The sequence below is a fragment of the Centruroides vittatus genome, unplaced genomic scaffold (genome assembly GCF_030686945.1).
Source record: "Centruroides vittatus isolate TY-2023 unplaced genomic scaffold, ASM3068694v2 contig_350, whole genome shotgun sequence".
Taxonomy (NCBI): domain Eukaryota; kingdom Metazoa; phylum Arthropoda; class Arachnida; order Scorpiones; family Buthidae; genus Centruroides; species Centruroides vittatus.
Genome location: NW_027122173.1, coordinates 1,380,630 through 1,396,984, shown reverse-complemented (window position 1 = coordinate 1,396,984; position 16,355 = coordinate 1,380,630). Strand labels below are relative to the sequence as shown.

General features: G+C 30.6%; 1 protein-coding gene across 4 annotated transcripts in view; it reads left to right on the top strand.

Annotated features, from left to right (window-relative positions):
* LOC136974548 (calcitonin gene-related peptide type 1 receptor-like) overlaps positions 1 to 6,257 on the top strand; it is a 63,936-nt gene extending 57,679 nt beyond the window's left edge. For all 4 annotated transcript variants that reach the window (XM_067269453.1, XM_067269454.1, XM_067269455.1 and 1 more), the window contains exon 19: positions 6,041 to 6,257. In XM_067269453.1, the coding sequence (XP_067125554.1) occupies positions 6,041 to 6,091 (51 nt within the window). In that variant the 3' untranslated portion in view covers positions 6,092 to 6,257. The remainder of the gene's footprint in view (positions 1 to 6,040) is intronic.
* Positions 6,258 to 16,355: the final 10,098 nt, after the last annotated feature.

Sequence of the window (16,355 nt, the reverse complement as noted above, 5' to 3'; positions counted from 1 at the left end):
TAAGTTTAATTACAAAGAAATTTTTTTTAAAGTTATAAAAACTTTAAACACTTTTTCCGTCTGCTGTTTAATAATAATTATAAACTTTAATTGTAAAATTAAATTAAAAACAATTTCGTACCTTGAAAACATTTAGGAAAATTAAACTAATACAAAGTAGTTAAAGCTAATTCCTGCGATTATCTCGGTTCTGTGATAGTTCCTGGGAGGTTTTGACAGGTCTTTAATCATTTTGACAATCATATTAATTATAGTAGCTTTATCTCTTAAAGCTTTTAAGGGGTAAAATGAGACAATTTAGAGTTTAATTAATTTTATCTTGAGATTATTTTGAGATTTATCCAATCTCACGAAAGCAGAGAATGTATTAAAAATCTCGTTGTCTAATTTCTTATTATTTTGCAACTCGTTACGCGGGATCAGATTTGTTTAATGACTTGTAAAATGCCATAAATTTGCTGAATCTATTATTAATTTTCGTTTGTATTACTTAAATTTTCTATTTATTTTAACTTATATATCTTATCACAATAGGAATACTAAGGAAAACAGATTCTTATAAAAACTCCAATATACATCACTCGCGGTTGATATGTAAGTAACTAATTTTTAAAGTTTAATTTACGTTTTAATAAATTCTATATTAAAAATAAGTTTAGAAGGTTGGGTGACCTAAACGGTTAATGCGTCAGTCTACTTCTCTGATTGATCCGGAATCGAATCCTGGTCGAAAAATTTCGGATTTTTCGACCTTCTGATTAAAATGGCTCTTTACATGCCCACAAGGAGGAGTTTCAAAAAAAAAATAATAATAATGAAATTGCTGATTTTTAGTTTACTGATATAATAATAATATACTATTTCAATACTAATTGTCGATAGCATAAAATACAGTTTAATTGTTATATATATATTTATTTACTTATTTAGTTATTGCCGCATGTGGGGGTCCACTGACTGGTGACCGCGTAGATATAACCACTGAATACTGATCACGGGTTCGCGTCTGACCAATGGGTAGCCATGTGGAACTTTCCAGGTTTTCTAGTTAGGCGAAGTGTGAAGAATCACGTACCTAACGCCTAAATAGGGGCTAGTTTCCCTTAAAAGTCCTCCCAGAAGTCATTTCTTCCATGGCAGATTACCCAGTGTTGCGTTGCCTTATCAAATCAAACCCTTCTGCCCTGTGAGCACTGAGACTTTCTTAAGTCCATAGTAGATAAATCTAGGCCCACAACGCGGTGGTCGGGGTGGTGAGAGATAGAGCCTGACAATTATGGGACAGACTACTCTCTAAGAATTTCTGGGGATCTTTGACCTGCCCGCAACCGATCTTGGTTTCCCCAGAGATGTAGGCTGTTGCCTTAACCGTCTCGGCTATCCGCTAATTGATATATTATATGGATATTTATTGTTGAGAAATCTTAATATTCGAATAGACCATAACATATTTACTATACACATTAATTAATTATGATTAATAGCTCGCAGGATAATATTAACGAACTGTATCATTAATCGCTGGTTAATTTAAATAATTCCATTTACTAATTTCAATTTCATTGTTTCTTGTTGATATTATGAATATTTAAAATTAAAATAGACCCACATATTTAAAAAAATCTTGTGTTTTTACAGTAAAAGCAATTGAATATTTAGTTAAATATTTTATAATATAATTTTATTTTATGATTATTTTATGATAATTAAATATGAATTATCGCATTTATACACATAATTAGTTAAGTGACCGAGTAAACGATCCATCCTGTTGAATATATAATTATGTTCAGCTTTAAAATTATAAATAAATAATAATAGTATGTAACATAACTTCAATTTCAGTGATGTTGATATTATGGGATAATTATAATCATGTATTTTTATAATATTTTTATAAATTATGAAACATGTCAAATTTTCTTAGCCCACTGAACACTGTTTGTTGGTCTTAGGTTAGCGCCTCACGAGAAGGCTGGAGTTTTTCATGTTTTTTTCGCGTGCATTTAAATAGAGGTGTTTCCCATAAAAAACCCTCCCGGGAGGCGCCCCTTGTCAGATTGTCCGTGTGTTGCGTTGCCATCTCCATCAAACAACCCCAAACCAAACTAAATTTTCTTATTTTCTTTGAACTGCACATAACACAGGAATGCCGAAAACTACAAGAAATCAGGTTAAATGGGATTCTTTAGAAAACGAATTCAATTTTATCTTGAATGAATTTAAATATTTGATGTTTAGAACTAGGATTATAATCCTTTCAAAGGATTTTGTATACTTTATTTTGAATCTATTTCCTCTTAAATTCAAGTAATCATTCTCGAAGCGAAATTATATTATCAATTAATTCCGTGCTGTTGCATAAACAGGAACAAGTTAATTGATAAAACGTTTTATTCAAAATTTTATCAACATAATTTTCCAATTAATTTAACTAAAGAGTAAAGTTCGTTAGAAAAACAAATGGTTTTTTTTAGCAATTTCAAAAGAGTAAATTGCAAAAAGTTACTATTTATGCTTCTGATTATCAAATTTTATCTTAACAACTAAATTTAACTCTATTAGTAATACAGGGATGGCCAAATCTTTGGGATCAAGATGGCTTATTAGTAAATTTTTACGTGTGATCGTCCTTTTGTTTTTCCAGCCTGCAAGTGGCCGAGTGGTTTTATCCACTCGATCACTTGTGACAGGTGGTCGTGGGTTCAGCGGCTCACTTAAGGGTTAGACTGGGTTTCCTTCACGTGTGTAACACCTTAGAGGCTAGTTTCTCATTGAATATGCTCCATGGAGGCATCGTCTTTGCAAGTCGCTCATGTGTTGCGTTGCGTTATCTTCCGAAACCAATCATTTTTTTTTTTTTTTTGCTCTGAGAATATCAAGTCTGTACTCAATTTTTTAAACATCTCTTCTCAGTATTGTGTTCATAACCTGAACCGTTGTCTTGTAATTCCTCAATGCTAATTATCTTTTCTTTGAATACACTTTGTCTTTTACGGACCGTCACAGAAAGAAATCAAGAAGGTGATTTCAAGAGACCTAGATAACAAAATCCAGCGAATCCAGAAATATTTAAATGGAGATGTAGGAAGGTAACAATATGTCTTATAACATTTTTTGCTACACGAGGTACCCGGCATTACTCGGGAAAATCCCTCAGAAGAGGGTGTAGCTGCGCCACGCGTCCCCTTAAATCCATCCCTGCTTGGCCATGCAATTGATTCAACTCGACCGATCCAACGATTTGAGTATTTCTCCTAGAGGAAATTACCAAGTTTGGGAGTTTTTAAATATATGTTATAGTTTTTCCTGTATTGAGTTTCTTAACCAGGTGAATAAATGATGAACAGACACCTTGTGTAATCTTCATGCGTACAAAATAATAAATGGCATAATCTAATTATGTTGTAGACTTCTTGGACTACTTTTGATGGCTAATCAAATTGGATAAATGTTATTTAATAACATTGGTGAGCAAATTTGTCAAGCAACGTAATTGTTATCCATTGCATGACTGAAACTTGATAAATCGTTTCCTGTTAGATGAAATGGTTATTTATAATTACTGCACTAGCATTTGCTATAATATTATGTACCTAAAATCTCACTAATACTTGCTATTAAATTAGACATTTGATTTAGAGAATATTTTTAAAATTTAGCTCTCATGAAAAATGAACTTTGTCTCATATTAATTTTAATTACTGTATTTTATCAGATGCGAGTAGTTGCAATAAATATAAATTAAAATAGCTTTTAAAATTAATTTTCAAGAAAATAATAAGTGCAAAGAAAATGTTTAAAAACTCTTTTATAAGTATTAAATAATGTTTAAAAAAATAATCAATTTTGAATTAAACATTTAATCGTAGTTCAGTTTTGTCTATAAATTTAATCATTTATTTAGAGTACCTGTTACTGAGGGGATACAACCACTGAACATTAGTAGTTGGTTTACATCTCGCCAACACCTAGGGGAGTTTTCCAAGTTTTCTTCACATGCCTAACACCTAAATAGGGCCAATATTTTTATAGGAAGTCGTCTCTGAGGCAGATTGCCCATGTGGTGTGATGCCGTATTCCATCAATACAATTCTTTCAATATCTATATTATCTGTTAATGTTTAGCTGTATTAAAGGATAGAAATGATTTCTTCTCAAACCTCGAGAGCTTTATTCATCATCATTTATCAACATCACTATCAATTCACATAAAGGAAAACACTTGTTTTGACATAACAATATCTCTAGCCATTACTTCTCTTTTCCAAGACTTTGGTTGAAATTTGTTATCTTTAATGCTACTATTTATGATATTGGTTTAGCAAATTATTTACATTATAATTCATAATCTTGAACAAGAGCTTTGTTTTTTAATTGAAAATTGAAAAATACCAGTCTACACCATTTAAGTTTAGTTGCATGTGCTATTTTTTTAGAAAATCTTTATAAATAATACTAAATATTTTAAAAATTTAAAAATTTATAGCTCAAAAATAAGTAACAAAACTTTAATATTTAAAATCTTTTACGCTTTTTTTTATTAAATAACTTTATAATTTTTTTCCTTTGACGCTTATATTTTGTTGCACTTCTAGACAAATTTCTATTTTAAGCTGTTTAATGATCAATAATTAATATTGCTAGATATTTTACGATAGTCGATGAAGTTAGATATTAAATTATTTATAAAGGATATTGAAATTTATTTTAACAGTAAGCTGCAAAAACAGTAATAAAGTTAAAGTAAATTAGTGTGATGTAGAACGGCAATTTATTTAATGTTCAATCGATATTGAATATAGTCTAACAATATTATGTCTCAGGAATTATATTTAATAGCATCTTTATTTATTTTTTATAAAAATCTACAGGATGTTCCGTAAATCTGGAACCGTAGGTTTTACTTTAATCTTTGTTTTATTCTTTTACAGGCGAATTTTACATATCAAATACGCTTCTCTCTTGCATTGAATTACAGAAATTTATTAGTAATTTCTTAAAATATTAATTATTTTACAAATAGTAAGGAGTTTTTATTAGTTTATTAATAAAAAAATTGGATAATATTTATATGAAATTTGTGTTTTCACTAGTATTTAGATTTATCTTAGTAAATCCTTTTAATTAATAGCAAAGATGAGATAATAATCATTGCTGAATAGCTAAAAATATCAACTCGATTACATTATTAAGATAAAATTTGATATTATAATTGTTTTGTATTTAATTATAATTTCATCTTAATTAATAACGGTTAAATTTAAGCGTGTAGAAATATGAACTTTATTTACTAGTTACACTTGGAACTACCTTTAGATATTTTTTCCATTTTTTTATATTTACACGGGAATACACTGCATCAAATCTACGTTAATTTCAATTATTTTCACTTTAATTTCACTGTTTTTTCACAAAATACCTTTTATTACTGATTTTTAGCATTTAAAATGAAGTATTAAAACATTAAGGTAAATTTTTAGGGGTAAAATTTTAATATATGCTGTTAACAAATGTATTTAAAAGGTTATAAAGTTTTATATGACTCCTAATATTCGACTTATCTTAAATATTTTAAAGGAACTTTCAATATTCTCTGGATTTACTGTATCCATATATAGAAAGATAATAACTGTATCCTTCATAGAATGTCAAGCTTAGTCAATAGAATGACATCAATAATCTTAATTTTAAACATTTGTGTGAATCCGAAGGTAAACTGTCAAGAATTCCAAATTAACAATAAATCTTATTTATTGATCATTTTGCATTGTAGTCATAATAGTTTTCTTTGATATTAATCTGTAACAACGTAGACGAATCATTTGTTCCTCCTGCAAGGTTTATCCTATTTATTTTAGAGATTTTAGTCATCTTAACGATCATTGTAGATTCCTATTAGACCAATTGAAATTTAAATCTGTTTTGCATTAAATAATGTAAATTTTGTTTATTTACAGCTTTGTAATGGAAAATTACATCATATTTATAATAAATTACAATGTTATTAATTAAAATGAAATTTTTCATACTTTTTCAGCTAGGAAGGCAGTCTTCAACTTCCAATAATAAACCTCTTTTGTCGACATAAAGAAACGGAATAAAGAACTAAAAATACATAAAAACTGTCACAAACCTCCTGGAGTGAGGTTTGGGACAGTTTTTATGTAGGTTTATGGAACATGGAGTCGTATTTTTCAAGTTTTCGGGGAATAAAGAACTATTTAATAGTAAATAAATATTTGAAGAGAGTATAATATAGTCTAATGTTCTATTATTTTAAAGTGAACTCACATTTTATTTTTTATTTTTTCTAAACATTAAACATATAAGTGAACTATCATTAATTCTACAAATATTATTATCATACCATACATAAAGTATATTTTGAAGATCTAATCATTATAAACTCAAATTATTTCCTAAAAATTTATGAATTTATACATTTATTGTCTACTAGCAAAGAATGCCTAGCGTTACCTGGGAACAGAGGTAGAGGATTGAGTTATCTTCGTTATGAGGTAAAGATGGTTTCCCACAGGATGACAGAGAGTAATTATGCAAAATTTGGTGAAAATCAGTCAAAGTATTTGGCAATTTGCGGGGGATGAGATCAGGGAAAAGGAATGAGGGTCCGAGTGTAAAGTAACGTATACTTTTTGGAGGTTGTAGAGAGTAACTATTTAAAATTTGTCCAGATAGTTCAAAACATTATGGAGTTTGGTGGTAAGGGGATGAAATCAGAGAGAAGGAGCGAGAAGTTAAAGTTTTATGATACTCTCTAGTACCGCACGGGAAATATGGACTAACTATGTGGAATTTAATTCAAATCGGTCAAAGGATTTGTGAGTTTGCAGATGAAATCAGCAAGGAAGGAGTGAGGGCTCCTTAACATGGACGTATTTCGTGACAGTTGTGACCTTTTTAGGCGTTTTATTGCCAATGAGACTCACTCACTCATGTGTACACCTGAAAAGTAATAGATATCTGATAACATAAGACAAATTCTTATGTTTAAATAATGGCACGATAAGATTAATATTAAAACAATAAGAACATAAAAATACTATAGACCTAAGTACAAAAATTCAGATTCATTTAAGGGAAGTAAATTGATTCTTATAGTTGTATCTGATAGAATAAGAGTATTATTACAAGAAACGAACGATCAAGACGATACACAATGGCCCGAACTACACGAACCAAAGCAAACTGAATAAGATGAAAGGTTTAAAAGAAACCACGGGGATGACAGAGAGTAATTATGCAAACATCCCGGAATGGCGCAGACGAATGCCGCGGTAAAAACATCGTTCTCGTGCATTTTTGCAATTCTGTTTCTAAATTCAATTTCAACATTTTTGTAAAGTTCTCTCATAAACTTTGAATATTAAACACATTTGGTTTTAGTATAAAAGATTTTATATTTTCTTTTATAAATACAAAATCTTTTATTGCAAAACTTATTGTTGAAATATATGCGATTAGAGTCAACGTTTTTTTGTGGTTACTTCGATATAGCTAGTTTTTTTTACACATTTTTGTATTATTGTTTTCAAGTAATAAAATTTAGATAAAATATATTCACATTTTAAGCATAATTAGCTTAAATTTATGGCCAATTGAGAAAATAATTCTTTTTGTCATCTATTTTTTTAAAATTTATAGGTCTATTATTTAAATTTTTTAAAATCTATATTATAATTAAAATATCTAAGTTGTCTTCATGTTTGGTATTTTTAATTTGTTAGTTCTTATTCATAATAAAAATAACAGCATGATTATTGTTTTTTTGTCAGATTTTATAAATGTTATTGAAAATTCATGTAATGAAGAATCAGAAGACATTAATGATAGTGGTGTTCTACATGATACAAATTCAAAATTTAATTAAACTTACCACAGAAAAATATATCACAGCTTAATAGGGGGAAAAATAATTTCTTAATACATTCCGAAAAATATTTAATTGTGATCAGATTGATTATTTAAAAATTGGAGGGAATAGTGCCGTTTGATATGATGACAATTCAAGAATCACTAAGATTACAATTAGCATATGGAAGTAAAGGTCACAAGTTTTTAAAATACTAACGATCCTCTTCTGTCAGGAATTAAATTTAGATCCTGGTATAAATAACGAAGTCATTCAATTACTTGAAATGAAAATTAAAACAAAGCTCCCTGAAGAACGCCATGTTGTAATTATGATTGATGAAATGCTTAATTCTTAAGGATTTTGTTTGGAAACAACGGGATATATTTTAGGAGGACTTACTTTACAATCACTTGAAAACAGTTATGAAAAGCTGGCAATACATGCTTTAGCTTTTCTGTTAGGTGGGATAAGCATTAGATGGAAGCAAGTTATTGAATATCGTATTACGAGCAACTTCATATGTCCCAAATTACTTATTCAAACAATTTGTGAAATAATAAAGAAATGTAGAAATGTAGGCATAATCCAGAACGTTGTACAGATACAACATTCTGGATTATGCCTATCTGATATGTGAGGTCAGAACCAAGCTCTTTGGCAAGAATGTGGCGTTGTTGCTGGAAGGTTATCTCAGATTAAAAATTACTGTATTCATCCTAACGATTTAAAAAGAAAAGTTTTCCTGCCTGATCTTCCACATAAAGCTATTAAAAAATCTATTATAATCAATAGTAATGATATATTTTTGTCAATGGATATTGTACAGAAATATAATGTTCCAAGTAATGAAGTATTATTACTATATATCCATAAGCTCATTAATTTGGATAAAAATAAGAAAGAAAGCCGAGATTGGTTCTACAGCTCAATAGAAACTGTATTCACTTATTATGATAAAATAAAAGTTGGGCTAGCTCATTCAGTAATAAACCATAATGCAGCTCAGATATTTTGTGGACGTGGGAAAATTAGATAAGTTAGTTCTTTCAACTGTTTGGTTTATAGAAACTGTTGGACAATGGTTCAAAATAATGAATTCTTGTATTTGTACACAAGGATTAAGCCATACTTTCATTGAATCATATAACGAAACAATATCTTCACTTAAATAATTTGCAAATTTATTTCAAAATTTAAAAATTGGCAACAAAAATACCGTTCAATATATGGAAACCTTTAGAAAACATGTTGTGTTAGCTTATCGTTCAATTAAGTTACAGCAACGCAATATTTGAGCGATATGCCTAGGGGAGACGCCTTTTTAAGGGTAACTGGCCCCTATTCAGGCATTACAGACATGGAAAAATCTCTGTAAACTCCATGTGGCCAGCACATCCTTGGCGAGGCGCGAACCCACGAACAAACGCTTAACATTCAGGGAACAGAACCACTTGGCCGCTAGTGAACCTTGTGTAAACTATAAATACATTAGATCTTCAAGGTTTGTACTGAAATGTTTATAAATTTCATTACTGTTTAGTGGGAAGACTTTCTCAGAATGCAAAATAAAATTTTTTTAGCAGTTCGTGCCAAAAATCCGATTCCAAAAAATGCAATAGAATAAACATAAACACTCAGAATTATTACGTTATCACATTATTTTGAATTTGAAAATAGCAAAAATAATCATGATGATGATTATTTAATTCATTTGACGAGAGATGCAGATATGAATCTAAATATTTATAATGAAAACAGCTCCTTTTAGGAGCTATTTTCATTATAAATATTATAAACATTATAAATATAAGAAAACAAGCGTAATTGGAAAAGAAATGCCACAGTTAGATCAACACGAAATGCGATCACTTTATTATCTACGTGGGCTCATAAAATAATCAAAAAGTTCTCTATTTTTCCTAGCTGTCAGACTTCATTAATACGCAATCCAAATGATATGTCTGCTTCTACATCAAACAGATTATTTACTGAAATAAAAGAATTTATGAAAATCATCAAACACCATAATTGAAAAACTTTTTTATTTGTTGTGGGATTTCTTCTAATTAATTAATTAAAGTTTTTGTTTGTCACCGTGTTTATCTTATCTTACAGAGAACAAACAAAATTATTATACACGATAAACCATCTAAATATGGTAGCAGAACCGTTGGCAGATACATAACGCAATTTCAAGAGTAAACAATCCTCAGAAGTTTAATATTTTATGAAACAAACTTTTTTTAAATATGCAATATTTATAAATTTTATTGATATCTACAGTAATTCACGGGCTTATTAAATTCTGCTGTTATAAATTAAATTTAAACTGCTTTAATATGTATTAATTTCCTGTCATATTATAACAGTCATTAAAAATATTTGTCAACAGTTTAAATTTATAACCGGTTCTTTTAATACTTATTAGAGCAGTTTCATTACATTTGAAAAAAATAATTGGAAAAACTTAACAATAATAACATAAAAATACGTTCTTAAAATTAATGGCAATTAAAACTTATAATATAAAATATATTAATGTTTATCACTTAGTTTTTATCTTTTAGGAAATGGGTTAAAAGATATGATGATAATTTTTATAATATATAAGAATAACTAAATATATACAGGCTCGTATACCACGTATACCACGGTACTCTACAACACGGTTTCGCTCTGACACGATTTGAAATTTTGGGATATCCCCGTACAACAAGACTTTTAAGTGTAAACTCCGTTATTCGAATTTTTTGTAATCAAGCAAGCACGCGTGTTGTCTCAAATTTGCCCATGGATTTTAGAATATTGAAATTTTCAATTTGTACAACTGGCAGCAAGGCGGCAGCGCGATAAAGCGGCACCAATTGATGCTGTAAACTAGGAAATAAAGGTCTGGTATTCTCTTTGTAAGTACTGAGTTTATTCTTCTTAATATAGGGACACAAACACCGGAAAACACAAATGATACAGTGTTTCATTACCTTACTCATCAATCTAATCCAGTTCAAATCATCACCAGATGGTATACTGAGAATTTTTCTATTGATATTCTGTTTACAAGAATCTATCGAATCTAAACAATTTAACTTTCCGGATCAATATATAAACAATATATAGTGGACAAGAAAGGCAATTCACAAATTTAAAAATGGAAATCTTATATATAAGCCACTTTAAAATAATATTTATTGATTTTGTATACGATATTTATTTTAAAGAAAAGTAAGGTTTAGATTTCATTAGTTACAAGCGAGAATTATCAGCATTTTATTTTCTAATTCTTATTCTTAATGTCTGTAGAACATTTAAAAAAATTAATTTTGTCAGTAAAATAAATAAATATTATCTTTCTTGTGTGGATAACATTTATTCTTTTTATTTTCCTGTTTATGTCTGTTGAAAATAAAACTAAACATATCTTTTCTTTACACGTTTTATCCCCCATTTCAAGAAGGAGTAACACGAGTGTTTGGCATTTCTATTCTTTTGATAGAAAACAAAGAAGTTTGGTAAATCTGTCAGCAGTAATCTATCCAACTTCATCCTGACATAAATCGCTACTTGCTGAAAAAATTTTCCTTAGGCAAAACTGAACAATAGGTGTATACAGAAGATGAATTTCTACGTAATCTACACACTATGCACAAACATCCTTGCTTGAAGCAGAATTCGAATTCTCAATCTGACGAAATAAAAACTATACCGTGTTTCTGTTTCACCAGATTGCGGATTCGAAGCAAATAAAATTCTGTCATCAGATCAGCTAGTAGTCTTGTTTTGTATGAAAATCAATTGTATTCATTCATGTACATAAAACCTTTGATAAAAGACACTCAGCTTATTGTTGAAATCGTTGACATTGACGAGGAAAAGAAAGAATTTCACGGCGCAACTCTCAGATAAATGTGTCGTTCACACGAAGAAAACATAGATAAGAACGAAAAAAGTCAAAATGTAGCAAAATTCGCTAAACTCCTTGCAGTGTTCTGAATTAATTTTATCAGTAATTGCTGTTACCAAATATAACAGTTACCTTCAGGCTGAATCTACCATCGATTGCAGTATATACTTTGCTATCGCACTATAGGTTCAAACAATAAAGTTAACTTTATCAATCTCATAAATGTGAGAATTAAATTTATTTTCATGCGAAACTAGTTCAGAGATTTTATAATTAAAATTTTATTTTTATTTCTGCAATATGTAAATAATTAAACGTGAAACTAAAGCTACGAGATGATGATTAATCGACACGATCCTTTATAAATATCCTGATAATTGACAAATGTATTAAACAAGATGTTGCTTGGAAATATACGCGATAAATCACACAGAAATTTAAACATTCTTTTCAATACAAAAAGTTTGCAAAAGTTGATTTCGTCATAAAATGGTTGCTAAATATATTTTACGATTATTCCGGCTAGTTAAAACCACCAAACACTGGTAATTGGTTGCAGGTTCGCGCTTCAGAAACGTGGTCACATGAAGTTTTTCGGTTTCCTTTAAAAAGGTGCCTAACATTTAAATAATATCTAGTTTATCATAGTTTTTGCGACAGCACCACTCTCTTTGGCAGATCGCCCGTGTCCCATCAAATCAAAGCATTTTACGATTCTCGTTACTTTCCCGGCTCCTTTAGGCCTATATATAACATTGGAAAAGTATGGCGATCGGAAAAAAATAATCCCCAAAACATTTTTACATTTTTGGACTCAGAGTTCAGTGAACTTATTCATTCGCCCTCTTCTGGGATCAAAGGTTTAGAAAGAAGATGAAGAAAAGGGTACAATTTTTATCATATTATTAACAATTTTAAAATAAATTCAGTTTCACATTTTCTTATAAAATATTTTCTTTTTCTGTAAAATAAATTTTGGCATATGTTAGGAGCTAATATATATACTGATTTATATCTTAATATTATCCGATTAATTACGTTTAAGTTATATTATTATATATAGGTTATGTAATTTTCCGCAAACTTCTATTAAAAGTGCATTGTTTTGCAAAAACGTAATTCTTCAAACTTTTAATTACCAAAATTAAAAATTGTTTCGCAATAGTTGCTTCAAAATATGAATAAACATTGCCCTTTTATATAAATCAAAACTCAAGAACAGATAAAAACGATTTGTGTTCTCTGTTCTGTAAAAAATATGAATATTTTTATAAATTAAAAATATTAGTATTAATTCTTAAGAGCAGGTTTTATTAAATTTTCCTATAGTGATTTAGAAAAAATAGAGTCAAAAAGATATTCTAAATTTAGATTGAAGACAAGAGTAGAAAAGATTATAGCAAAATTTAATTAAATACAATAATTGACAAAAAGAAGGCACATGGTAAACGTCACACTTGCACAGCTCATGAGTGGCGGAGTGGATAACACCATCGAATACTAGTAGTTGGTAGCGAGTTTGCGTCCGCACGTGGAATTTGCTGGGTTTTAATTTACGTATCTAAAATCTAATAGGGACCAGAATTCCATAGAAAGTTTTCCTGGGAGGTATCCTTTTTCGGCAGGTTACCCGTGAGTCACGTTGTTAAATACAAATTACAACAAAAAAGAAAAAGTTTTGCTCCAAGAATGAGGTAGTGGTATCGAATGAAACTTTATTATAGCGAATATGATGAATATCGTAACAACAGACAATTTGCCCACAGATCTTGCAATTACTACGCCACACTCGTAAGTGACTCAAGTTGGCATCCTGCTTGGTCTCACAAAAGTTCGATGGGTTACAACCTTTGAGATCGAGCAGGCCACAAAAGTGTCACAATATGACGGAGACGTTTTTGTGAAACCTCAGCTCTGTGTGCGGTTGAGCATTATCTTGATGGAAAATAGCTGTTTACAGCCTTACCACGAAAGGCATCCTGAGGCTGTCCGCAGGTATGTGCATCTTGAAATGTTCACTGTTCAACTGGTGGCCAATTTGAAGAAACGGCAATCCTGCTTCCCTCGACCTGTTGATGCACCTTTTGCAAACACCGTGAGATATGAGTAACGTTTTTGAATGCATCGTATAACCATGTCCGGTGTTCGATGAATTCCAAATAGCAGACAGATTGAAAACTCTCAATACAGTGAGTATCTGCGAGCCTTTTGACAGCATATTGCATTACAGATTTAAAGCACTAGTGGCATTACCTGGAGTGCAATAAGACTACAACTGTAATCATTTGCATACCTATCTGAGACATAGCTAGGCCTATATGTCAAATTTTGCAGTGATCGGAGAATTCTATCTGGGTGTCTAACTTCATTGTCAATAATATTTAGTTAATAATTTCAATTACATTGACGATGCATGTCTGTTATGTTATGCATAGACAGGTAACATTTATACAAGAGAATCGTGTTAATATTCACAAAAAATACGTAGTATTTAACATTAAAGACAGATTTTCAGATTTTGAAATTTGCCACTCTTTTATATTACGTCTGCATCACCTCTAAAATATGTGGCAACAGCATACAAAAATATCCCATTGACAATTTTATTACATAAAAGTTATACTATTGCCTGCACAGGAGAAAATAACACATATTTTGTAGCCTATATGCTGGATGCTTTTACCTGTACAAAAATAAACCAGAAACGAGTAGCTCAACTTTCCCAGCAACATTTAAAATTTTGGTAGCGTCATCTGTTACCATATTTCATTAAAAAACTTTTTATATTTTTAACAATTATAAAATGGCAAAGAGCTTAATTTTAAGGGTAGGGATAAGTTTTATTAAAAAATTGTAAATGCTAATAACGAATAAAATCGTCATTAAGTCCGACTCTACTGGAGATATACAAGACCCCCATTATCTCCCCATCCCTCGACCTTTAACCACCAAAATTTAATAGGATCAATCCCCATAGTAAAGAAACCTCCCTGAAAAATTTCTGAAATTTTGCAGGGAGGTTTATTTCAGCTTCAAAGTGGGTGAACAAAATCGTGTCCTCCGCACATATCCATACATACAGAACTTACCCCCGAATTTTTATATTTTATTTTATTTTTATTTTTAATTTCTCGACGTTTCAAGGTGTCTTAAGTTCAAAAATGTAAAAATCTTGGAGAGTCACTTTAGAGAACCCTATCTGAATTACAGATTTCGTCCTGCCGCATTGTCACACAGAAACTCGAACAATCAAATATTGTAACACGAAAAACTAATATCTAATCCCACTTTCAGACTCCACCACTTCACCACTCTTCTTTCTACCGTCCTCCTAGCTACTCTGACTGTCACTTTTTCCGCCTTTACTCCTTTCTTTTTTTTATGGCCCTTTGTCTACATTTCTTATTACCCGTTATGACTGCATGCGAATGGATTGCACATGGACTTACAAAATCGCAGTCGAGGGAGGGCAAGGAAGTCCGATATCACTACAGTCATTTTTAGACCAATCTCCATACTTTCCCTCTGTTATATATAACAGCTGAAAAAGTAAAAATACAGTGGGTGATTGGTTAACTAACAAATCGGATAACGAACACTTCCGCGAAAGATTTTTTATGCTCGGACAACGAACACCTCACAGAACAAACACAAGAAGAAGCGACGTAAAATAATGAATACCGATTGGTCTTCCCTTGTCTTCAGGCAACAATTCGAAACTTTTCGGAGAGCGGGAGACGTCGACATTGACGCTCAACCCGGTATATACTGATCGGATAGTATTCCTCCGAAACTCTCCCTTGTAATTCCAGCCTTTTATTTTTCTGACAGAAACAATTGTTTTATAGTATTCGCAAGAGTGGGTTTTTATTTTTGAAAGGTGAGAGTGTAATAGCAAAGGTAGAGTGTGTGCAGATGTCTGATGTTGCTGGGCAGTATGGCTTAAACAGGTCTACAGTAAGCCGCAGTTCAATCTTATCTAAGAAAGATACTGTATAATCAAGACGACTCAAGCAGCTTTTAAGGAGTAACAAAAATCACATCTGCGAAATAAAAAACATTGAAGAGCTCACAATGGAATCTGAAACTGATCTGACTACAGAAGAACACCAAGAAACTCGGCGAGATGTTTTCTTCTGAAAAAGAGGATTAATGCCGATATCCGCTATTAAAGATCTTTTGAAGAAGTGGGAGGATGTCAGAACGATAGTCTTAGTATGGCATCCAAACCAGGTTGAGGTTAACAGGCTTGGGGATCTCTACAATTACAATGCTATTAATTACTTCTGAAAAATCCTGAAGAAGAGAGAAAAGCAATCGACAATAGAGATATTCTTTAACCCCCAACAAACGAAAAACACGACTAATAAAAATGCAAGACTGTGCATATATGTATTTTTATTATTACATATAAATAAACGTAGTAAGAAAGTATATATTTTTTTATTTTTTGGGATCTTTAGAACGAATTAATCAAATTGCCATAAAAACCTATGGTAAATCGATAATCGGTTAATGAACAATTCGGATAGCGAACAAAGTCTTGGAACGAATTATGTTCGTTAACCAATCACC